The sequence below is a fragment of the Oncorhynchus kisutch genome, linkage group LG19 (assembly GCF_002021735.2).
Source record: "Oncorhynchus kisutch isolate 150728-3 linkage group LG19, Okis_V2, whole genome shotgun sequence".
Taxonomy (NCBI): Eukaryota; Metazoa; Chordata; class Actinopteri; order Salmoniformes; family Salmonidae; genus Oncorhynchus; species Oncorhynchus kisutch.
Window position 1 is genome coordinate 6,211,142 of NC_034192.2, and position 25,383 is coordinate 6,236,524.

The 25,383-nt window shown below is 42.3% G+C and overlaps 1 protein-coding gene and 1 long non-coding RNA gene across 3 annotated transcripts; one reads left to right on the plus strand and one right to left on the minus strand.

Moving 5' to 3' along the window:
• Positions 1-1,807: 1,807 nt before the first annotated feature.
• On the minus strand, positions 1,808-23,672 carry LOC109896674 (insulin-like growth factor I). Of its 2 annotated transcripts, XM_020490972.2 has the most exons (5): positions 23,388-23,672; positions 21,777-21,936; positions 9,174-9,436; positions 7,204-7,239; positions 1,808-5,251 (listed from the first exon to the last, which is right to left on the minus strand). In XM_020490972.2, exons 1-5 carry the CDS (start codon positions 23,433-23,435, stop codon positions 5,192-5,194), a joined length of 567 nt encoding a protein of 188 aa, XP_020346561.2. In that variant the 5' UTR covers positions 23,436-23,672; the 3' UTR covers positions 1,808-5,191. The 2 variants fall into 2 exon arrangements, with proteins under 2 accessions (XP_020346561.2, XP_031653331.1); XM_031797471.1 differs by lacking the exon at positions 7,204-7,239 and having other exon boundaries at positions 23,388-23,656.
• Positions 9,430-23,267, plus strand: LOC109896678 (uncharacterized). Its single transcript, XR_002256135.2, has 2 exons — positions 9,430-9,594; positions 22,626-23,267. It is a non-coding gene; the product is annotated as an uncharacterized LOC109896678 (long non-coding RNA).
• Positions 23,673-25,383: the final 1,711 nt, after the last annotated feature.

Below are 25,383 nucleotides of genomic sequence, written 5' to 3' on the forward strand. Positions count from 1 at the left end.
TGATGAGAGGTTCTCCAAGGAAAATATGGGTCTGACATCATGGGTTCTTAAAGCACACAGCTGAGCCAACACTCTCCTGCCATAATCAGTACTCAGTGAATTTCCACTGCTGAGGGAAATGGAGGAAAAATAAGATGGAGAAGCCCCTATGGGCATGGGTCCCTTCCCCTTCTACACCCAGGTATGGCTAGAATTTCAAACTGAGAGTTTCAGTTTGAAATGGAAATGCATAATCCAGTGATATACAAAGTTAATGTCACATTGGCTGGTGTCCTAAGGAGAGAAGAAATCCAAGAAACCGTAGTGATGGGGAAAGATGCTGAGTTGAAGGACTAATATACAGTGAGAACAATAAATGCAATTGCCAGTCCTTCGTACTACTGTAAAAGTCATTGATATCCAGTATTTATTATTAAAAGAGAACTACATTTTGCCAGACTAACACAAATCATCCCTCCCCCTAAAACAACCAAGAGGTTGTTTTAGTGAAATTGGAGTGTATTAAAATAAACCACAAGGTCATTTAAAAGACAATAGCGTACGTAGTTGTAGTAGGGTTTTGGAGCTTCCACTTCATGGTTGGTCCAAAATCGGTGTCCTTAGGTGCACTCAATCCAGAGCGCATAGAGTCCATCTGATAAATTTGGGAAATAGATACTTGAGACTGCTCCTTCTAGAATCTTTCTGCTGGTGTAGCAGAGGTGCAATGGAGAAATTCACAATTAGTTATGATATTACAGAATTACAAATCAGAAATTAGACCGCAGATGTTAAATAGATTCTACTTTTCTTTTTTTTTCTTTTTTTACAGAATACAGCATTGAGGTTTCTTGGAGATTTATTTTAACTCTATATCCTGCAAGCTTGCAAACTGCAATGTGTCTATTCGGGCCTAATAATTGATCTTGTATTAGTCATTGAGAGGCTTGGATGAAATACCGTCCAGGATTGCCGGGCCAGACGCTTGCCAACTCCCTGCTCCACACTTGAAACGGTTATGTTTGCTGAATGGAAGCCAGAAGACTAATTTTTCTGTGAAAATTACTTAAACATTTGGTTATATATTCATAAAAAAGGTCTGACAGTGAATGAAAGCTTTGTCCTGTCACTGCAGAGCCGTCCGACCTCTAAAAAGCTGAACACGCAGGCGCAGCTCTCCCCTCAGTGAACCCACACCGACTCTGTTTGCCTTGGCGGAACATGCCATCTTTTAGGAAGTATCACTTTGTCATCCAGAGTGTATTCAGTTTCAGACTGATGGTGAAATGATCTCCAATCTGAATCATGTGTTGATATACAGCCGAAGGACATAATTGATTTTTATAGTTTTTGCATATGCTCAGAGAGACAAAAGTGAGCTTTGTTAGAATGCAACACTAATGTCCATGTCAGTGACACCAAGGTATATTTTGCAGGTGTGACCTTGCTGTGGATAGCTTACTGTGCTATAATTACAATGTAGGGAGAATTGTGTGTTAATAAGATGCATTGCTGTAGAATGTCTCCTGGACCTCTCTGTTTCATTACATCCGTTGGATATTCATACTTGACGTTCATTGGTTGGTTTTCCCTTGCATCAAGCGAGAGGGACATGGTGATCAATTACACTCCAAATACTGATACAAGAAAGAAAACTGTTCACCTGGCTGTTTGTTTTTCTTCTTATGTTTGGTTGCCAAGCAAAAGTGGTAAAAACATCTTTGTTATTTTATTCATGGATGATATTCAAAGGTTTCTCAAAAGTGCCTGCAGAACATTCTGACATGAGCATGACAAATGGTATGAAATAAGTGCCCAGACGTTGTCATAATGTTGACAAGTGGTTTATTCAGCAGGAATGGTGAACAATCTGTCAGTATTTAAACATTTTCTACAGAAGGCAATCGAGCACCAGAAATAACAGCACTGTAATTAAACAGTTTCTTAGATGATGGTGAGCTTTGGAATCCCATGGCAATCAATTCAAATGTTTTCCTATTCCAGAGTGCTTGATAGAGTTTTCCTATATGTAATTCAAAATACAGTTTTCATTCATGTTTGTGACGTTGTAACTGCTAATTGTGAGATAAATGGTGACAAAGAATCAGTCAAAATAGTGTTTTGGGAGTCAGATAACTGGATTAAATATCTAGATTCTATCATGCTCATAGCTTTACTCTGTTGCTGCCCCTCAAGAGGCCACCATTATTATCCTTTATGCCTGCATATTGACAGTCCCACAAAGTCCCACATGGTAAACTTCCATCTTCAGGTTTGTTTCAGGGAGAACTACACTCTTAGAAAAAAAGGTGCTATCTAGAACCTAAAAGAGTTCTTCGGCTGTCTCCATAGGAGAACCCGATGAAGAACCCTTTTTGGTTCCAGGTAGAACCCTTTTGGTTCTACGAAAAACCCTTTCCACTGAGGGTTCTACCTGGAACCCAAAGGGGTTCAACCTGGAACCCAAAAGGGTTCTCCTATGGACAGCCGAAGCCTAAGAGTGTAGAACTGAACTGGGGTCAGTCTGACCAGCATATGCCTCAGGGGATGAATGAAACCTACACTTGTATTACTCAAGCGGTATTAGCATAGCTGAACAGCTGATCAGATGGATGGAGACATCAATCAAATGTGATAGCTTATGATTGACAGTTGTCAGTTTACCTATACTGTCTTTCATGAAATAAACATCTGACAATGCAAGTTGAATTAGATTGTGTCTTAATTTAGCTGAGATCTTTGGTATCAGTCTGGTGATATGGTACTGAAGGACAATCGTGCTGATAATAGGAACTCAACAAGCTTGTTTTAAAACCACATACATGCATCTCACGGAGGGTCAAATGGTATGCAGCCATAGAGGTCAACCTGGCTTTCAATTCACCTGACAATATCGTCCGTAGCCATATGTGAGCGGACAAGATGGAGTCCTAATCTTAACCACTTCATCGCATTGTATGTGTTGATGATTACAGCTGTGGGTTGCTGATAGATGTAAGGATAGAAGTACCACATTAATACTTTAGGTCAGACTGTCATTTTAATACTTCTTTTGATCATTTCTATCCCATTTTTATTGATGTCCGAATGCATCAACAGCCCAAAATTGTAAAAGGTTGTAATAAATAAAACATGTATTTATTTTGTGGGGAGCTGAGAACCAGATCTGATTCGCTGTGTCACTTAAGCTCTTTAACACATGAGCACATGGTTTTACAAAACAAATCGTTCAACCTCAATCATACATATTAGTAAGCGTCAATGCCTTGGCTTTCTGATCATGGTGCGTTCACATAACATTTCGTTCAGGACAAACAAAAGTACACTATGACTTTTAACACCTTAATATTATTGAAGGATCACAGTTCACAGTGCTTTTTGTCAAGTTATTTGGCATAGGGATCTATATTGAGTAACAATAATTTAAAAACAGTAGAAAAAATAGCGTTTTGCCTTCTTGGGATCCACAACATGATACTTTTTTTCCATGCATTCACAGATTTCACACAAAGACATTTGCTCGCTTATACTACTACCTTATTGAAATTGCTTACAAATAAAAACACTATTAATAAAATGGTGGCCACAAGGCTGTGCAAAAGGGACGACCTCCAACGATAAGCTTTGCCATCTCTCTTTCTCTTCCTGTTTTAGCCCACCGTTGCAAGTAACAAACTACAAAATAGCACCATTATACAGTGGATAGGATTTTCTTAATACGGTTTTGCTATATGACACCATCATGTACAATGATAGTAGAAGAATGCATAGGATAACATAAATGGGAGTATTGGTTGATTATACACTGACAGAGGAGGAAGAGATGTGATGGGTTGTCAGGTTGTTGAAATGGTATATTGACTGTCAGGCATCCAGATTGTGCAAACAGCCATTACTCTCTGTAATCCTGACGCAAACACAGGAATTCTCAGAACATGGTCTGATGGAACCAGTGTGTGAACCTTGCTCACAGTAGCAGAGCTCTGAGTGGCTGAGCTACAAAACGGACTGTGTGTGTGTGTGTGTGCACAGCATTTTTAAACTGCAGCCCTGTTTGTAGGTGTGTGTTTCTAACAGTATTTGAGTTGCATATCATTCACTTGAGTGAACTATATGTGTTGCAGTTCATTTTATAGCCTTTTGCAATGAAAAATCCATGCAGTCCATGTTCATACAGAAGAAGCAAAGGTCCCTCCCTAAGCTAACAAAATAAAAGAATGCAGGCCAAGTGAAATCAATCATTAATCGTCTTCCTGTAGCTGGCTATTTTTAGAGCCCCTATGTCCTGTCCTCTGCATTAGAATCCATTTTTAATCAGACCAGATATTAGACCCAGAGAATCTACTGTGAGTCTTTACAAATTAAATATAAATTGAATCTCCTCAGTACTTTCTGTTTACAGTACAGGATATAATAGTTACTGTCAGTTTCACTAGAATGGCTTAGCAGTACAAGAAGATTGTATCATCAGAATAGGTCTCTGGTCATATTGTTGCCTCAAAGCCTGGTTCTTATGTTATGGTTGCATGTAATACGCTTATTGTCTGTTGAAGCAGTCAATAGTAAATAAATAGCCTTAATGAAACACGTGACAACTGTGAAATTATCTTTTGGTCAGAACTGACTGAAGCTGAAATAACATTCTCTTGTGGTTCTAATATATTATCAAAGCAGTGGTTGTTAGATGAGAATGGGGAGATTACTTATCCAATAGCCCGACTGCTTTGCATGGCCCAACCTCTCAGTGTAAAGCTTAAACTCTTTCAGAGTTCAGGTAAAGAGGATGAACCATTGGCTCCCATAGACAGACAGGTAAAACGTGTCTGCTGGCTGCCGTCCTATTGGCTGTATGTAGCACAGAGCCTATCAGAGGCCACCAGGGACACTATAGCTCAGCTCACACATGGAGGTATAAGAAGAAGAAGCTCTTTGATGTGTAAGCAGCTAAACTAGTCTGTTACATTGGTTTGACATGGAATATAATTCCTTCCAATATGAAATGGTGCAGTGTATAAAATAATAAAAATACCTCTCATATAACCCCAGCACTTCACCTCTCAGCTAGAGACATTACACACAAAGCTTATTACCATTATCTTAGTACCATAATCCACCTTTTGTTGTTTTACAGTGAACCATTCCACAGAGGCACCAGGTATGGGCCCACCCTTCTCTTATCCCTGTCCGCCTGTCCGTTAGCTTCTGTCTTCTTCTACATTCGGTAGTTCCTTCCCCCTGTGTTTCCTCGACTTGAGTTCTTCTGATGTACCTCCTGAAAAGGGTGGAGGGGGAACAGATTTTTAGGAGGAGAAACATTAGATAAGTGGATTAGGAGAGTGGGAGAAAAAACAGCTTTAGGTCAAAACCCAGTGCCTGTGTCTAGAACAACACAGCTGTACAATTAATGGATGATGATTTCATAACCTTTTGCTATAGTGAAAGAGACACAAACAGTACAGTATCGAGTATCCTCCCTACCAGAGCTGATAGGTCATATTCAAACCACAAGCCACCAGAGCGGCACTGACATTCAACACACTGTCCCTCTGCACATGAATAAATCAATGTGATTACATGCATGCTGTTACCCTCTGTAACTAGCATGCCACAAATCTGTTGCAATCTGAGGACCAGGGTTTCAGCACAAAATGTACAGTATGAAAGTAGAATCTGTCTGGGAGAGAGAGTGCCCATGGGTCTACCACAAAAACCACTTAGTCCTCCGCCCCTTCGCTAATGGCTTTCTTTTTTAAGAGAAGAGTTGTAAAATGCACCAAGTCCAAGCTTAAAAGGATGACATGGACACACAGGTGGAATTGGGAAACTAAGGGAGACGAAAGAAACATTTATTCTGGTTGGGTTGACTACTTTGGTTGGACTGGGCTTGACTACTAATTAAATTCTGTGCTTGTATTTCCTTCCTTCCCTCTTACTGACTGACTGTATTCTGCTGTAACCTGTCCAAGGAGTCATTGATTTTGTATCTACTAAACGAAGGTATGAACAGCTACGTATAACAATGACAAGTATGCATCACATATGATGGTAGTCATGGCACCAATCATGGCATGCTATATTCTACACTGAACAAAAATATAAACGCAACATGTAAAGTGTTGGTCATGAGCTGAAATAAAAGATCCCAGACATTTTCCATACGCACAAAAAGCTTATTTCTCTCACATTTGGTCCACAAATTTGTTTACTTCCCTGTCAGTGATCATTTCTCCTTTGCCAAGATAATCCATCCAACTGACAGGTGTAGCATATCAAGATGCTGATTAAACAGCATGATCATTACACAGGTACACCTTGAGCTGGGGACAATAAAAGGCAACTCTAAAATATGCAGTTTTGTCACACAACCCAATGCTACAGATGTCTCAAGTTTTGAGGCAGCATGCAATTGGGATGCAATTGTTCACCAGTGCGCTCTTCACAGATGAATCCCGGTTTCAACTGTACTGGGCAGATGGCAGACAGTGTGTATGGCGATGTGTGGGTGGGCGGTTTGCGCTGATGTCAAAGTTGTGAACAGAGTGCCCCATGGTGGCGGTGGAGTTATGGTATGGGCAGGCTTAAGCTATGGACACAATTCCCTTTTATTGATGGCAATTTGCATAGAGATACCATGACAAGATCCTGAGACCCATTGTTGTGCCATTCATCTGCCGCCATGACCTCATGTTTCAGCATGAAAATCTATGGCCCCATGACGCAAGGATCTACACAATTCCTGGAAGCTGAAAATGTCCCAGTTCATCCATGGCCTGCATACTCACAAGACATGTCACCCATTGAGCATGTTTGGTATGCTTTGGATTAACGTGTACCACAGCATGTTCCAGTTCACGCCAATATCCAGCAACATCGCACAGCCATTGAAGAGGAGTGGGACAACATTCCACAGGCCACTGTACACAGCTTGAACAACTCTATGAGAAGGAGATGTGTCACACTGTGTGAGGCAAATGTCGGTCACATCAGATACTGACTGGCTTTCTGATCCACACCCCTACCTTTTCTTTAGGATATCTATATTCCCAGTCATATGATATCCATAGATTAGGGCCTAATTCATTTATTTAAATGGACTTATTTCCTAATATGAATTTTAACTCTTGAGTAAAGTCTTAGAAATTGTTGCATGTTGCGTTTATATTTTTGTTCTGTGTAGTTATAGTAGGAAAGTACCACTGCAGTAGTGAAGGACAAACAGCCTACCTTGCAAGATGTGTGACTATTCCCAGATAAAGGTTTCTGTCAGGAAAAATAATAAAACCGTTCAGATATGACACATTTGCTTTCCACTGTGGTAGTTTATTGTCCACAATGGAACAGTTAGCCACTCTCTAAGGGGTAAAAGTCAGTTATTGGTGTTTTCTGTCCTCATCATCAAGCCTTAGCCTTAATGTCTTAATTTGGAGTCCATTCTCTGGAAAAAGCCTGACACACAGTGTCTTCAGAAATCACCTTGACACCTTGACTTTTTCCAAATGTTGTTACGTTACAATCTTATTTTAAAATGTATTACATTTTAAAAAATCCTCGGCAATCTACACACAATCCCCCTTAATGACGAAGCAAAGACAGCCTTTTAGAAATGTTTGCAAATTTATCCTAAATTAAAAACAAAAATACCTATTCAGACCCTTTGCTATGAGACTCGAAATTGAGCTCAGGTGCATCCTGTTTCCATTGATCATCCTTGAGATGTTTCTACAACTTGATTGGAGTCCACCTGTGGTAAATTCAATTGATTTGGACATGATTTCGAAAGGCACACACCTGCCTATATAAGGTCCCACAGTTGACACTGCATGTCAGAGCAAAAACCAAGCCATGAGGTCAAAGGAATTGTCCGTAGAGCTCCGAGACAGGGTTGTGTTGAGGCACAGATCTGGGGAAGGGTACCAAAAAATGTCTGCAGCATTGAAGGTCCCCAAGAACCTTCAATGCTCCCGAGTGGCACAGCGGTCTAAGGCACTGCATCTCAGTGCTAGAGGTGTCACTACAGACCCTGGTTCGGTCCCAGGCTGTTTCACAATTGACCGTGATCGAGAATCCCATAGGGCGGCGCACAATTGACCCAGCGTCGTCCGGGTTAGGGGAGGGTTTGGCCAGGGTAGGCCGTCAGTGTAAAATAAGTATTTGATCTAAACTGACCTGCCTAGTTAAATAATTTAAATAAGAACACAGTGGCCTCCATCATTCTTAAATGGAAGAAGTTTGGAACCAGCAAGACTCCTGTTAGAGCTGGCCGCCAGGCCAAACTAAGCAATAGGGGGAGAAGGGCCTTGGTCAGGGAGGTGATCAAGAACATGATGGTCACTCTGACAGAGCTCTAGAGTTCCTCTGTGGAGATGGGAGAACCTTCCAGAAGGACAACTATTTCTGCAGCACTCCAACAAGCAGGCCTTTATGGTATAGTGGCCAGATGGAGGCCACTCCTCAGTAAAAGGCACATTACAGCCATCTTAGAGTTTGCCAAAAGGTACCTAAAGACTCTCAGATCATGAGATAAATGATTGGTCTGATGAAACTCAGATTGAACTCTTTGGCCTGAATGCCAAGCGTCACACCTGGAGGAAATCTGGCACCAACCCTATGGTGAAGCATGGTGGTGGCAGCATCATGCTGTGGGGATTTTGAGCCTCTCTGGCTGGGCCTTGAGTGGCCCAGCCAGAGACCAGACTTGAACACAATTGAACATTTCTGAAGAGACCTGAAAATAACTGTGCAGCAACGCTCCCCATCCAATCTGACAGAGCTTGAGAGGATCTGCAGAGAAGAATGGGAGAAACTCCCCAAATACAGGTGTGCCAACCTTGTAGCGTCATACTCAAGAAGACTCGTGGCTGTAATCGCCGCCAAAGGTGCTTCGACAAAGTACTGAGTAAAGGGTCTGAATACTTATGTAAATGTGATATTCTTCGTTTCATATTTAATTTTGGGGTATTGTGTGTAGATTAATGAGGGGAAAAAACTATTTCATGAATTTTATAATAAGGCTGTAACATAACAAAATGTGGAAAAAGTTAAGTTGTCTGAATACTTTCTGAATGCACCGTATGATCTAACAATCAAAAAGACTGAAAGACCCACTACAATGTTCCATATCTATGTCCATTCTGTTTCACTGATGTCAACTGTGTATGCTCTTATAATGTATATCTGTTTGGTGCTGTGCTCACCTTCTTGGGTTTTGTCTTGTCTGGGTGCTGTGCTGTCCTACGCTCTGTGCCTCGGTCCACGTTTTGCACTGCAGTACTAACCTTGGGTGTTCTTGGCATGTCTGTGTGGCGCTGTGCGCGCACAGAGCGAGCTGCCTTGCCAGACTTGACAGGGGCACAGTACATTTCGAGCCGCCGCAGCTCGCAACTCTGGAAGCAGCACTCGTCCACAATACCACGGTTATGTGACCGCCGTGAACTGGGGCCATACCCCGTTGGTTTACCTGGAGAGACAGAAAGAAGAATTTGTGTTACTACATGTGAAGACATAAAGAGCATGTAAAGAGCATGCAGAGAGCATGTAGAGAGCATGCAAAAATCATGCAAAGAGCATGCAGAGAGCATGTAAAGAGCAAGGATAGCTGTCGTTCCAGTTTGTTCTGTAAGTAAATAAAAAAGATAACTGAAGACAGCTTGTTGTTTATGAATATACATGTTGGACTTCCATGTATGTTTGTCTTCATGTTATAGGTCAAAGTTAAACGTTAAGGTAAAAGTAGAGGTCATAGGCATGTTAAGTGTTGTGTCACGGGTGTGTTACGTCAACCACAGGTGCTTTAAAAGAGCCAATGGAATCATATACAACATAACCCATTACAGTCTTGGATATGGACCATCTTCTTTAGTGCAGATGTCCTGGAAGGTCTTATATCTGTGAGCTGAATGAATCCAAAAAGCTGTAATCATTTGTGGCTGTGCGCCAGGACCTGGGCCCTGTAATAGCTGAGTGCTAACGGCATGGTTGTGGACTTGATTATTCTGATATATGGACAGCGTTAATGACATTGATTCCTTCACTGCAAAATGTACAGGGTATCGCATTGCACTGTGCGGACTCTTTTTGGCAGCCGTGCGGCAGTAAAAAAGGTCACGGTCACCGTAACATTGAGAATATCACGTTCTGACGTTTTAGACCCATTAGGCCAAACCTCAACCCCTCGGGGCCCATCAGCCTGCTGAGAAAGCAGGCCCAGGCCTAAGTCACACCCTCTGGCAGCCTGGTTGGTCGTTTCATTCACATTTTCACCTGGCAACCCAGCAGCCCTTTATTGCTGACAATATCAGAGCCAGTTGAACTCTGGATACTGTGGATGCTGGTACAATGCAGCCATGCTGTTGTTCCCTAACAACTATATGGCTTTCCTGAGACACGACTAGACTCATAGTTCCCATACGTGCAAAAGATAGGCAGTTGGTGGCACCTCAATTGTGTGGGGGGGGGGGTCATGCTTCTACACCTGCATTGCTTGCTGTTTGGGGTTTTAGGCTGGGTTTCTGTACAGCACTTTGAGATATCAGCTGATGTACGAAGGGCTATATAAATACATTTGATTTGATTTGATTTAGTAATGGCAGGAAGAGAATAAATGAAATGGTTTCAAACACATCACACACATGGTTTCCATGTGTTCGATATCAGTCCATTCACTCCATTCCAGCCATTATTATTAGTCGTTCAACCCTCACCAACCTCCTGTGGTGCAAAGCCAGAGAGGCTCACTTGGAGGTCTGGTGCTCTTCAGTATGAATCGGAATCTGAGCACTTCTCTGAGAACCCAAGTCACCTTGTACAGTGATGTGAGTGGAAGGGAGGAGGAAGTTAGGAGTTGCTTTGACACCTGAATGCCAACAGCTTTTGACTCCCTCTCTCCAAACCCACTTTCTTTCAGTGGCCGTTAAAAAAATATCCCACTCTCCATTTACAATTCCCCGCTCACCTCAGGCAATATAGCCTTGATAGGCTTTTCCCTGTTACCAAATGAAATAATAATAATGTAATATGGCATTTACAAGGAGGAAATGCCTTTCCCTTTCAGAGTTAATAGCTCTTGGCCTGGGAGCCTGCCAGTGCTGACAAAGTGCATTAACTTCTGCTCTATGCCTTCCTTATCTTGACAATGTTGTTTTGGACAGAGAGGAGCTCCAATTCAGAAACAGATGCATCTCTCCACAGTTCTCAGTCAGGACCCTGGGTCCAGTGTGAAGAAAGATTATGGAGGTAGTTGTACTGTGTGTGAGAGAACACTGATCTCAAGTCAGATGATGAAATACAGTGTGTGTTCATGGATAGTTGAAGGTGAGAGGGTTCTATACTGGCTAAACGGTAGAAGGTGAGAGGATTCTATACTGGCTAAAAGGTTGAAGGTGAGAGGGTTCTATACTGGCTAAAAGGTTGAAGGTGAGAGGGTTCTATACTGGCTAAAAGGTTGAAGGTGAGAGGGTTCTATACTGGCTAAAAGGTTGAAGGTGAGAGGGTTCTATACTGGCTAAAATATTGAAGGTGAGAGGGTTCTATACTGGCTAAAAGGTTGAAGGTGAGAGGGTTCTATACTGGCTAAAAGGTTGAATGTGAGAGGGTTCTATACTGGCTAAAAGGTTGAAGGTGCTGCAGTGGACAGCAAGAATAGTTGATTCCGCAGGCAAGGAGAAAGAGAGTTCTCACCCAAGGTCTATGTCCAGGTCAACAAGGTCAATCATTGCTTTTAGGATTTGACCACCACAATGTAGGCTAAAGGTAATCAGGCCATGTTATAGCCTCCTTACAATGAGAACTGCACGTGCAATACACCAGTTTTCACCTTGAGAATGAAAGGTAGCAGGTCTCATTGTTTGAAGACTATTTGTGGATTTTCATAACTTCATCCCTCTTTGTGTCCGTAGCTGGGCCCACTTAAAGATGCACTCTCTGACTTTTGTATAATTTCAGCCAGTAGTTTTGAAAGTGGCACTCACGAGCCAAAACGGGTGCCTGTTTTTTGTGCACTACGTCATTCAATTGTGTAGGGCGGCAGGTAGCCTATCGGCTAGAGTATTTTGACCAGTAACCAAAAGGTCGCTTGTTTGAATACCTGAGTCGACAAGGCAGGGTAGCCTAGTGGTTAGAGCATTGGACTAGTAACCGGAAGGTTGCAAGTTCAAATCCCCGACCTGACAAGGTACAAATCTGTCGTTCTGACCCTGAACAGGCAGTTAACCCACTGTTAGGCTTAGGCCGTCATTGAAAATAAGAATCTGTTCTTAACTGACTTGCCTAGTAAAATGAAGGTAAAATACATTCAAAAAAATAAAAAATCTATCTGTGCCCTTGAGCAAGGCACTTAAACCTAATTTGCTCCAGGTGCGCCATGCTACTATGGCTGACCCTGTAAAACAATACTGAACCTATCCAGTGTATGTGACAATACATTTTTTTTTAAATTACTATGTCATCCATTTGGTTTGATATATTACGAATTTTGCAATTCATATGATATCATCCGATTTTCTCAATTTGTTTGATATGTTACAAATCCAATTCATGCAATTTGTTGTGCTTAAGATCGCAGAGTGCATCTTTAATGTAATGTTTACTGAATGGCATGTTGTTATTAAGCCAGAATAAACCATGAGAAATTGTCACTTAACCATTGTTGCTGACGTGTAACAAGGAATTTTCATGACGAGGGAAACCTTCTTGCGAGGCCGAGTTTGTGATTATTCAATCAGACAGGTTGTATTGTGAGCCAGGAGTTGATTGTGCTGGTCCTGTTTTCCAATCCCTCCAAATAAAGGCCTCCAAATGGACATCCGCTATTATTCTCAAAATAACCTGTAACCTTCTGAACAAACAGCTGGAGAGGAGAAAAATCATCCGGATGCAGATTTTAACATGAAGAAGAATCAGCTGTAGCTGGTTTTAAAAAGCAGAAAGCAGCAGTAAACAGGTGGAATAGGTTTTGGAAGGTTTTAAGTGCCACGTTTCAAGGGATCACTGACTGTAATCCGCCGTTAACAAAGAGTTGGCGTCCTGTGTGCTGTTGTTGTTAACAAACTCAGACAAACCCCCTTCTCCTGCCTGCCGTATGGTGTGGACATCCAGCCTGGTGGATGGTGTGAGAAACAGGCTGTTTGAGAAGGGGGATCCGTGGTGATTGGTAAAGGCTATTGTTTTGGAGTTTGGTTGCAGCCATTCAAGGCATGGCAGATTAGTGGTAGGCTACACATCTTCTGTTTGTGTCACTGTCGTAGACAGACACCCACTACAGATTAGGGTGAAGTTTTGTTTTAGTGTTGTGTGTTGTTGCACACATCTATTGGATGGAAGGGGGGCCCATTTCCCCCCTTTTTGTAGGGTGAATGAGGGTGAATAGATTCAACTGAGATCTAAGTGCTGCATAACAATTGTTTGGCTGCGTAGAGAGAGGCTCCATCATAACTTGAAAGAAGGAATGTCTACAACTCTGTAATGCTCCCCAGTGGTTTATTAAGATGCACACAAGACAATGTTTTGATCCCACTGCGATCTTTGTCAGGTCAGTCGACAATGTCTTGGCTGAAGAGCAAGGCAGCCTGTTTAGGTCAACCTGACACAAGCTAGAGGGACCTTTTGGTCAAGCAGCATTGACATTTTGGCAGTAGTGCCATAACAGCAGAGAAGCATGGGTACAAATATAAGCCATACTTTTAACTACCACTATTGTGCTCATGATCATGCTCAAGTTACTATTATATTTTATTTGTCATGTGCAGTGCATTCGTGAAGTATTCAGACCCCTTCCCCTTATCCACATTTTGTTACGTTACAGCCTTATTCTAAAATGGATTAAATTAATAAAAATCCTCATACATTTACACACAATACCCCATAATGACAAAGCGACCTTAATTATATCCTCCTGATTCCTGCTTACAAGCTAAAATTAAAGCAGGAAGCAACAATGGCTCGGCCTATAAAAAAAGTGGTCAGATGAAGCAGATGCTAAACTACAGGACCGACATGAGTAAGACCTTTAAACAGGTCAACATTCACATGGCCGCTGGGCCTTACGGATTAACAGGACGTGTGCTCCGGGCTTGTGCTGACCAACTGGCAGGTGTCTTCACTGACATTTTAAACATGTCCCTGATTGAGTCTGTAATACCAACATGCTTCAAGCAGACCACCATAGTCCCTGTGCCCAATAGCACTAAGGTAACCTGCCTAAATGACTACAGACCCATAGCACTCATGTCCATAGCCATGAAGTGCTTTGAAAGGCTGGTATTGGCCCACATTAACACCATTATCCCAGAAACCCTAGACCCACTCCAATTTGCATACCGCTCAAACAGATCCACAGATGATGCAATCTCTATTGCACTCCACACTGTCCTTTCACACCTGGACAAAAGGAACACCTATGTGAGAATGCTATTCATTGACTACAGCTCAGCGTTCAACACCATAGTGCCCTCAAAGCTCATCACTAAGCTAAGGATCCTGGGACTAAACACCTCCCTCTGCAACTGGATCCTGGACTTCCTGACGGGCCGCCCCCAGGTGGTGAGGGTAGGTAGCAACACATCTGCCACTTGGATCCTGGAGCCACTCAGGGGTGCCTGTCAGCCCCCTCCTGTACTCCCTGTTCACCCATGACTGCATGGCCAGCCATGACTCCAACACCATCATTAAGTTTGTGGACGACACAACAGTGGTAGGCCTGATCACCGACAACGACAAGACAGCCAATAGGGTAGAGGTCAGAGCCCTGGCTAGGTGGTGCCAGAATAACAACCTATCCCTCAACGTAATCAAGACCAAGGAGATGATTGTGGACTACAGGAAAAGGAGGACCGAGCACGTCCCCACTCTCATCGACAAGGCTGTAGTGGAGCAGGTTGAGAGTTTCAAGTTCCTTGGTATCCACATCACCAACAAACTAGATTGGTCCAAACACACCAAGACAGTTGTGAAGAGGGCACGACAAAACCTATTCCCCCTCAGGAGACTGAAAAGATTTGTCATGGGTCCTCAGATCCTCAAAAGTTTCTACAGCTGCAACATCGAGAGCATCCTGCCTGACTGGTTGCATCACTGCCTGGTATGGCATCTGCTCGGCCTCCGACCGCAAGGCACTACAGCGGGTAGTGCGTACGGCCCAATACATCACTGAGGCTAAGCTGCCTGCCATCCAGGATCTTTACACCAGACGGTGTCAGAGGAAGGCCCTAAAAATTGTCAAAGACCCAGCCACCCTAGTCATAGTCTGTTCTCTCTGCTACCGCATGGCAAGCGGTACCGGAGTGCCAAGTCTAGGACCAAAAGGCTTCTCAACAGCTTCTACGCCCAAGCCATAAGACTCCTGAACAGGTAATGAAATGGACTATTTGCATTGTGTGTGTGTCCCCCCCACACACACCTTTTTATGCTGCTGCTACTCTCTGTTTATCATCTATACATAGTCCCTTTAACTATACATTCATGTACATATTACCTCAATTAGACCGACTAACCTGTGCCCCCACACATTGGCTACCCGGATTATTTGCAGTGTGTCTCGCCACTACCCACCCACCAATCCCCTCCTTTACGCTGCTGCTACTCTCTGTTTATCATCTATGCATAGTCACTTTCACTATACCTACATGTACATATTATCTCAATTAGCCTGACTAACCTGTGCCCCCGCACATTGACTCTACCTGTATATAGTCTTGTTACTGTTGTTTTCACTGTCATTTTAATGTTTTTTTTTAACATTTGATTTCTTTACTTATCTATTGTTTACATAATACCTATTTTTTACTTAAAAATTGCACTGTTGGTTCGGGCTTATAAGAAAGCATTTCACTGTAAGGTTGTTGTATTCGGCGCATGTGACAAATACGTTTTGATTTGAAAATAGTTTTTTTGAAATGTATTACATAAGAATACAGATCCTTTGCTATGAAACTCAAAATTGAGCTCAGATACATCCTGTTTCCATTTATCATCCTTGAGATGTTTCTACAACTTGATTGGAGTCCATCTGTGGTAAATTCAATTGATTGGTCATGATTTGGAAAGGCACACACCTGTCTATATAAGGTCTCACAGTTGACAGTGCATATCAGAGCAAAAACCAAGTCATTTAGGGAATGGTACCAAAACATTTCTGCAGCATTGAAGGTCCCCAAGAATACATTGACCACCATCATTCTTAAATGGAAGAAGTTTGTAACCACCTCAAGAGTTCCGCTGAGAGATGGGGAGAACCTTCCAGAAGGACAACCATCTCTGCAGCACTCCACCAATCAGGCCTTTATGGTTGAGTGGCCAGATGCAAGCAACTCCTCAGTAAAAGGCACATAACAAACAGCCCGCTTGGAGTTTGCCAAAAGACACCTAAAGGACTCTCAGACGATGAGAAATAAGATTCTCTGGTCTGATAAAACCAAGATTGAACTCTTTGGCCTGAATGCCAAGAGTCACATCTGGAGGAAACCTGGCACCATGCCTAAGGTGAAGCATAGTGGTGGCAGCATCATGCTGTGGGGATATTTTTCAGCAGCAGGGACTGGGAGACTAATCAGGATCGATGGAAAGATAAACAGAGATCCTTGATTAAAACCTGCTCCAGAGCGCTCAGGACCTCAGACTGGGTTGAAGGTTCACCTTCCTACAGGACAACGACCATAAGCACACAGCCAAGACAACGCAGGAGTGGCTTCAGGACAAGTCTCTGAATGTCCTTGAGTGGCCCAGCCAGAGCCTGATTGAGCCCGATCAAACATTTCTGGAAACCTGAAAATAGCTGTGCAGCAACGCTCCCCATCCAACCTGACAGAGCTTGAGAGGATCTGCAGAGAAGAATGGGAGAAACTCCCCAAATACAGGTGTGCCAACCTTGTAGCGTCATACCCAAGAAGACTCAAGGCTGTAATCGCTGCCAAAGGTGCTTCACCAAAGCACCGAGTAAGGGTCTGAATACTTATGTAAATAGGATATTTCAGTTTTTTATTTGTAATAAATTTGCAAACATTTCTAAAAAAACAGTTTTTGCTTTGTCATTATGGGATATTGTGTGTAGATTGATGTAGATTTTTTTTTAAATAAGTAGAACAAGTCAAGAGGTCTTAACACTTTCTGAAGTAAAAATATAAACGCAACATGCAACAATTTCAACGATTTTACTGAATTACAGTTTATATAAGGAAATCAGTCAATTGAAATAAATTCATTAGGATCTAATCTAAGGATTTCATGACTGGGCAGGGTCTCAGCCATGGGTGGGCCTGGGAGGGCATAAGCCCACCCACTGTGGAGCCAGGCCCAGCCAATAAGAATTAGTTTTTCCCCCCCAAAAAGATATATTAGACAGAAATACTCCTCAGTTTCATCAGCTGTCCGGGTGGCTTGTCTCATACAATCCCGCAGGGGAAGAAGGTCCTGGGCTGGCATGGTTAGGCGTCTTATGGTAGAAATATTAACATTAAATTATCTGGCAACAGCTCTGATGGACATTCCGGCATGCCAATTGCATGCTTCCTCAAAACTTGAGACATCTCTGGCATTGTCTTGTGTGACAAAACTGCAAATTTCAGAGTGGCCTTTTATTGTCCCCAGCACAAGGTGCACCTTTGTAATGATCATGCTGTTTAATCAGCTTCTTGATATGCCACACCTGTCATATTTTTGTGCTTATGGACATTTTCTGTGATCTTTTAATACAGTTCATGAAACCTTCGGACCAACACTTTACACGATTATTTTTGGTCAGTATATTTGAACGACTTCTAAGACAAAAGTCAAAGAGGCAGGCCACTCACTGCTCCATCCTGCTGCTTGGATAGAGCTATGCTGGAGACACTGCAGCACATAGCTCACATTCCTCAAACGAGTAAGGCTGTAAAGACAGGGCTCTCCTCCAGAGTGGGCACAGAAAGGATCTGAGTTTTACAGCCTCTCCGTGGTTAATAAAAAACAGTGAATTCTTGGAACCGGTGCAGCGCACTGCCTGTGGAGTGTCAGGGAGTTTATGGTTTGTCGGGGTCTACGAAAGCTGCTATAGACCTGGAAACTACCTCTTTATCACTGGTACCACAAAGAGTTTATAGCCTAGCTAAATTTCCCTCACATTTTCAACTGAGGTTATGTCTGCTTTTAGGCAATTAAAAGCCAGTTTGTAAGAGCATTTAGGATCCTAACTCAGTGAGTTAGGGTCTCGTGGGATGGGATAGAGTGGATGGGTCAGTCAGTTCAAAATTATGTGACATAGCAAGCTTGGCTAGCTCTGGCTAGTTACAGTCTAGGAACCATTTACCAGGGTTTAAGTTTCGGTTTTAGCCCTAAGTAGAGGCCTCAGATGAAACTGTAGGCTATAATAATGTGGGCACAATGTGTGCAATATCTGTACGAGTTCTTAATGGTCAAGCCTGGCCAACATCACCAGTAGAACAGGTTTATTTCAACTCAAGCCTTTGTGTCTTGACTCCAAACTGACAGAACTCAAATCTAACATCCCCATCCTGTTGCTTTCATGATAAGTATTTTTGTTCTGCAGAATAGTTCTTTAGTGAGGAGGGTCAACATTCTCATTTCAGCACTCCATGGAAAAACAACACCTTTTCACAGTGACAAAGTGCACACAAAGTGCAAACAGGAGACCTTTCTTTCTTTAGTGCTGAGTACCTTCTGCTGAGTGTGTGTGTGTGTTCAGGTCCAGTGTATAAAACTAGAGAGGTGGGGAGGTGGAGGGGAGGGGTGCATCCTGATCATCCTGTAATCCCCCATAATCCCCTGCTGCTCCGGGACAAGGCCTAGCTGTGTGGGTAGTGAGGCTGATGTGCTGTTTACACGTTCTCCACTCTCCTACTCCAGCTGCTTCAAATAGAATAGACACAGAGAGACAAACAAGGCTGAGAAAGGATAGGATGGCTCATCAATGGCTGCTTAAAAGCAATTTACTCCCCTCCTCTGTTCCTCGTTCTGTTTAAACTACATGCTGTGGGGAGGGCGATGTCACAGTGCCAATCTGAATTTGTTTTAATCCTGACTATAAATGTATCTCATGTACAACTCTCTCTGAGCTAGTGGCTTATGACATGGCATTATGAGACAAAAAGGACAAGACTGGTTTGTCTATTGCCCTGTGTGGCTGAATCGCTGTGCCTTTTGCTGAATAGGTTTATCTCTGACCCTGACATGGTTCCTTCTGATTCAAATGTATATCACTAATACATTTACAAATACTCCCAGCATCATCCACATTAGAGACTTGGTATATGCCATGACATTGTATTTATGGAGTTACTAAGAGAAAGGTGGTGTGGTGTGCCATAGAAGTCCTTTTTCATTTTTAGTCAGTTGTATTTTTTCCACATCCTAGAGCTCTGGAGTGTAGGTGCATCGTAGGGGTTCACTTTTAGACTGTGAGAGGAAATTCTTCAGAATAGAATAACCAGCTCCATCCAGAGTACATTACAGGAAGTGGGTGTTATCTACAATAAAAGCTCAGGAAGAGTTGATTCATGTCTTTCAGAGAATCTACAGTGCCCCACTGATCAGAGAATGTTCCTACCGATTTTCCTCACAATTTTCCTGTCGTCCAGTGTTCCTATTTGCAAACTGGGGTTACCCAGATTCTGTTCAAAAGGCCCCCACGAAGACCAGATTCACAGTATGTCTGTATATCCACTCTACTCCACTCAACCTGTGAGGAGTTTGCCTGCTAAAGCATTACTAAGACAACTGAGGATTTCTAGGTCAGGCTAATAATTGGAAAAACTGACTACGGTTGTGGATTTAGTTTTTATTCTTTAGACCACATTTTGTTTCAATAAAATATTTTTCCACCGAGTAGTATTTCACATTTCTGTCAAGGTAATGAAATATGAAGTCTTGAAATGCAAGTGCAGCTACTTTAGCAGTGACATGGTGGGTAAGGTGGATTGGCCCAGCGTCTCAGCCCGCAGAAAGCCCAGTGTCACTGCAACACGTTGGGGACACATCATTACTACGGTGGCTGCCAAGTTCAATATGGTGCAGCAGACTGGAGGGGAGGAGTTCAGCTCAGGAGCAGACCAGACCTGACAACCGCAAGGAGCTGTCACTCTTCCCAGTGCAAAAGACGACAGAGCCGAAAATGGATTATCCAGATATCTCACCTAAAGACTCATTGTTATACATGTGGTTCCATCTGACAGCAGGAGAGAGAGACATACTGTCCACACAGTGACCCACCTGCTGTACATACCCCACCATTCCTTTCCAGAAAGGATGGAGTGTGCCTGAAATGTCCTCGACTCAATTAACATTTTTTAACACGAGAACAAGGCATTGATGGATGGGCACTTTGCAGCTCAATGATCGCACAGTACAGTCTATAGTCACATCGATGCAGTTTAGTTCCAAACCCTGACCGATTGAATTCCCAGAGCCAGATAAGGTCTATCTGAGGTCTGTGAGTTCATGATTGGAATGATTTGCTGTTTATGTCCATTGTTTGGTTCATCAATTAATTATCATAGAATAATCTTGTTGAAGATACAGTTATATTCCAAATACAAGATATGGCAGTGTGGCAAGTTCTGGCAACTCAAGATTATATTCCATAGGCCATGTGAAATCCATTAAACATTCAGAGAATACATAAACCCCTTTCACAGTCTCACATCATCAAATCTCCCAGACAGTCTCACACCTCATCAAAAGTCTTTACACATATGAAATATTTCATCAAGTTCACAGAAGAATTGTTATCACGCAATCAAACATTCTCAACTCTGTCACAACTAGTCAACAACAACAAAAAACACCACCTCAAGAGAACTTTCAAAGTGGTATTCCACAGTACATGGTTGTGAGTTAACTGAGAAACTACCGTGATGTAATACAAGTCTGAATTAAGTCGGAGCATAGAGCCTCTTTCAAGATGATTGACATCTCTGAGCTGTATTGATATGTCTATGTCAGTGATACGAAAGGATGGTGCACAATACTGGTTTATCCTTGGAGAGGTGGTAAAGAGAGACTTGACACTTGTGTGTGCAGTGATTTCACTCAACGCCAGCTAGGGACCCTCAAGGCACCACATTCAGTGTATGGCACTAATGAGCCAAACCACAACCTTTCTGAGTCCATGGTTCTAATGGGAAGAAGTAGTCCCCTGAGGGAAGGATCAGGGTCCATGTCATAGGAACACTGGCTACTGCTGAGAGGGAGAACGCAACACCTTGACACAGCTCAGCACAGCCATATATTGCATCTTGTTCTGGCCTTTGTGCCTCCAATGGAAAATAGGAGATTTAAGTCCTGGATTCTTAGCGGATGGTTTTCTTTGGGTAGCTTTCTCCATTTCTGGTGGAAAAAGAGTTCACTGCAACATTTATGTCTTTCCCTCCTCCTTCTTACAGATAGTCAGCCTCAATTCCACTTAAAACCCCATCCCCATAGACCCAGCAGCCATCTGAATGAGCATAATATACATATAGCTGTTTAACATCATTCTACACTTCATTTACCTCTCAGCAACCCCCAGAACTTCACTCCTGCTTCAAGGGCATTGCATCATGTGATTCTGTATATTCCATTAGTCTAAGTCAGGAGTCCATCACAATCATGGACAGAGACAAAATATACATATAAGCATCAACTATTTCAAATCTGATAAGTCTACAGCTGAAATGTTTCATAGGAGTGAGGAAAAGGACAGCAGGAATGGTTATTAGAAAGTGAAGGCCAGATGAGAGAGATCTGATACTGTTTAATTTATGAGGTTGCGCATTAGCGCTTTGGGAGAATGGAGCAGCAGCAATCCTTTATAAATAAATAAAAGGTGCACTTACTGAAATAAAAGCCTCTCTCTCCACACACAAACTGCAGCGTGTCCACCAGCTCCGCCCCACACAGGGTCTCGGGCCCCGCCCCTGTTGCCGCCGAAGTCAGGGTTAGGACGCACAGCAGCAGTGAGAGGGTGTGGGTACAGGAGATACAGCACATCGCACTCTGCGTTCAATGGGGAGAAGGGCACAGTTAGGGAATGGCAGGCAGAGAATATCGTCAGTCTCACCGCCCATATCGTATTTCACCAGTGTCAGTATGACTTGGTGGCAGTGATTTCAACATCTTCGTCATTATCAGTTTTTACTATAGATTTGCGAAATATATAGCTAGGTGTTCTAATAGGTTCACAATAAGTGAAGGAACAGGTGTCTATGGAACCGTGACGTCCAACACAATCACACCATTATAATAAAAGAGCCTACAATAATAGCAGTCTATGAGTTTTGGTCACGATTTACGCACGTATGGTCCTTGACGTTTATTCATTCTTACAAGCATATTAGGATGTATGGAGCGGTGACTGCCCGAGCCGCTTCCCGAGGAGAGGGTGCTTTCCCGGTTCGAAGCTCATACACATCATTGTCTTGTCTGTAGGCTATTTCACTGATAATATTCCTGCAGCCATCAGACAGTTACGTTTCACAACCCGATAATCAAACTTTTGGGGTGTTATAATAAAGAACAATTGCATAGGAATTAGTCACAGAGAGGGAGAGGTATGCATAAAACGAATGCATAAATCAATCAATGCGATAAGATATCTTTAAAATCGCTTGTTTCCAAACAGTCTTCTTTAAGTAGGCTTAGTTTTAAGATAATGTAATGATGCCCTTGCTTTCTCTCATCCTCAGCTCCAAAAACGATCGTTCAGGACAGGAGCCACAGAGCCAAGGATCTTGCCTATCCAAACATGAGATGGAAAACGGTTCACGCGCCAAACCCAGCAGATGAAGCATACCGGGACAAATTGACATAATAAAGAGAATATATACAGGATTCATATACATCACAACCCCTACCACATAGTTATCTTGCCCAAAGGGCGCCTTCTTAGACGCCTTAAACCCTTCCTTATTGTTTGTTTTCCTACAATCCAATGTGGTACCCAAATGCGGAGTCAGCAGAAATTACTTTGAAAGTTCAGTAACTAATGCAGTAGCATTAGTGGTTTATATTCATGGAAACGGAATCAGTCGGCGCGCAATGCGCAAACGTGTCGAAACTCATGCTGGAAACGCATTGAAACATCCACGCGAGTGTGTTAACTCATGCACGCAGACATGCCTAATAACCTTATTTACGTAAAGTTAATGAAAGTAAATGTTATAGCTAGGCTACATATAATGTCTATGTGGAAACACTCAAACGTGCTTTCACAGAAAATGCACGCAAATCTACCGGCTGACATGTTCTGATAGACATTTTGAAATAGTCTATAATAAAACCGATGTGTACATTAAATCCCTGAACTAAAATAATCTGCTATAATCAAACATGGGTCTTTATTCATTTTTGCTTTGATACTGCAAATAAATCAGGTTGGTTCTTGCAACAACAACACAAATTGTAAGTAAGGTAACAATTTGGTGTCAAAGGAAATTATTTAAAATTACCTTGAAGACATCACATAAATGCCACTGGAAGAAATGACCGCTAGACATCCCCACGGGTCTCCGCACGACAAAGCCCAGCAAAAATGAACTTGTTTGAAGTCATTAAAAACAGTGAGAAAGTGGATAAGATGCAGGCAATGTCACATCTCAATATTCCGACTTTGTTCCATTGCGCAGGCTCGTTTTGGAGAAGTGAGATTTAGCGAACTGGAGACGGATTTAGAGAGAAAATCCCTCACATGTATCTACATTACACAGACATTTTCAACAGGAAACAGCTGGGGCAGCATTTGCCTTCTCCTCATCCTAAATTATTCATTAAGGATTTTGGGCACATATTCAAATAACGTCATCATTTATACTTTTCTTAGAATGGGATTGAATTTTGATCTCTTTAAGGCTTGGACCCATACCACCCGCTCTTCTCAAAGCTTGTTACGTGTAGAAATCTCAATGATGAGTTGTTATAGGCATTGGAAAATATAATTATTGCCCAGGAAGCTCGTGCGTAATTTATGTGCCACATGTAGGCTATGTGTCTTCATATTCATCATATATTGCATACATATCTATCTCCAACGTTTGATTTAGTGGGCTTATTCATCATCATGATTTAAATATTTTCATAAACTAGAATATTTGATGAATATGCACACACAGTCAGCAGGATAGCCTGCACATTGGTCTCTTTTTTCATACAATTCATATATGTTTATATTCATATATGTGAATATCACCCCTTACCTCAAGTCATCAGGATTAAAATCCCACATCTAACCACCTGATTATTCATGTAGTTTTATACATGTACTTTTAAATATCCTCTTGTCAGGTCTATCTGCGAACACCATGGCAATACATCATATTTTACAATGCAAATATTATGACCACTCAGTGTTTGTCACTGAACACTGCATTGCCACTTGACAGCCCAAATGTGGGCCTTTTCCCAATCTGTGAATCTGCACCTTGCTCTCCCCTTGAGTTGACATGTGTCTCAGTACCTGTTGACAACAGCACTCTTTCCATGGCAAATATGTATGCCCTTGAATAGGACAATCCTATTTTTTCCAATAAAGGGCAAAGTTTTAAAAGACCACTGCCTAATTGTCCCAGGACTTAAAGAGGGTTGATTTCACTAGCAGAGATAAGAGACCAGCACTGATCCAATCACTAAACAGGAGATCAGTGCTGACCCAATCATAAAGCAGGACATCAGCAGCACAGCTCCAGTTAGCTCAGACAGTGTCAGCGCATCACATAAACAAGAACGTATCCAGAGAGGGCAGTGTGTGGACACAAACAGGCAAAAATGACACCTTATAATGCCACCAAAGTGGGTCATAACATGCAAGCACATTCAAAGACATCACAGGGTGTATGAGGACATTCAATTTACCTATTTAAACCTAACATGGGCAGATAGTGACTACATTCATATACAGTTTTCACCCAATGCAATATGTTATGCATAACAATATTACCAGTGTTAAGTGGATGAGCCCAGCAGGGAATATAAAAGGTTTCAAGATGCCTCGATAACTTTGATCAAGACCAACATCCTATCCACCCCAAAGCCTACTGCCTCCAAAGGTCCTCCCTGCCCCTGGCTTAGCTACAGCTCCAGCAGATTGGGTGCATTGTCATAACCTTTAATTCAGTGTCTCTCTCTTCAGTTCAGAACATTGGGGCATTATCATCCAACATGCTGGATGGCACAAAACAGAAGCACAATGTACCATACACATTTTCACTCCCTGCTGTGTATTGCATCATGGTAACGAGTAACCATATAATAGTAAACAATGATGCACTCCTGATTAAAGACAAAGCTGCTTGAGCTGACCTTGTCAAATCAGGGCATGCAAAATAAAACTCCTCTGGTTCCAAGAAACTTACACAAACCTCGCTATTAATCCGTGTTTTCTGATTAAAAACTTGTCTAATTTGGCAACCATCTTCTCAGGTGATTATAAGTCCCACTGCCATGAAGAGT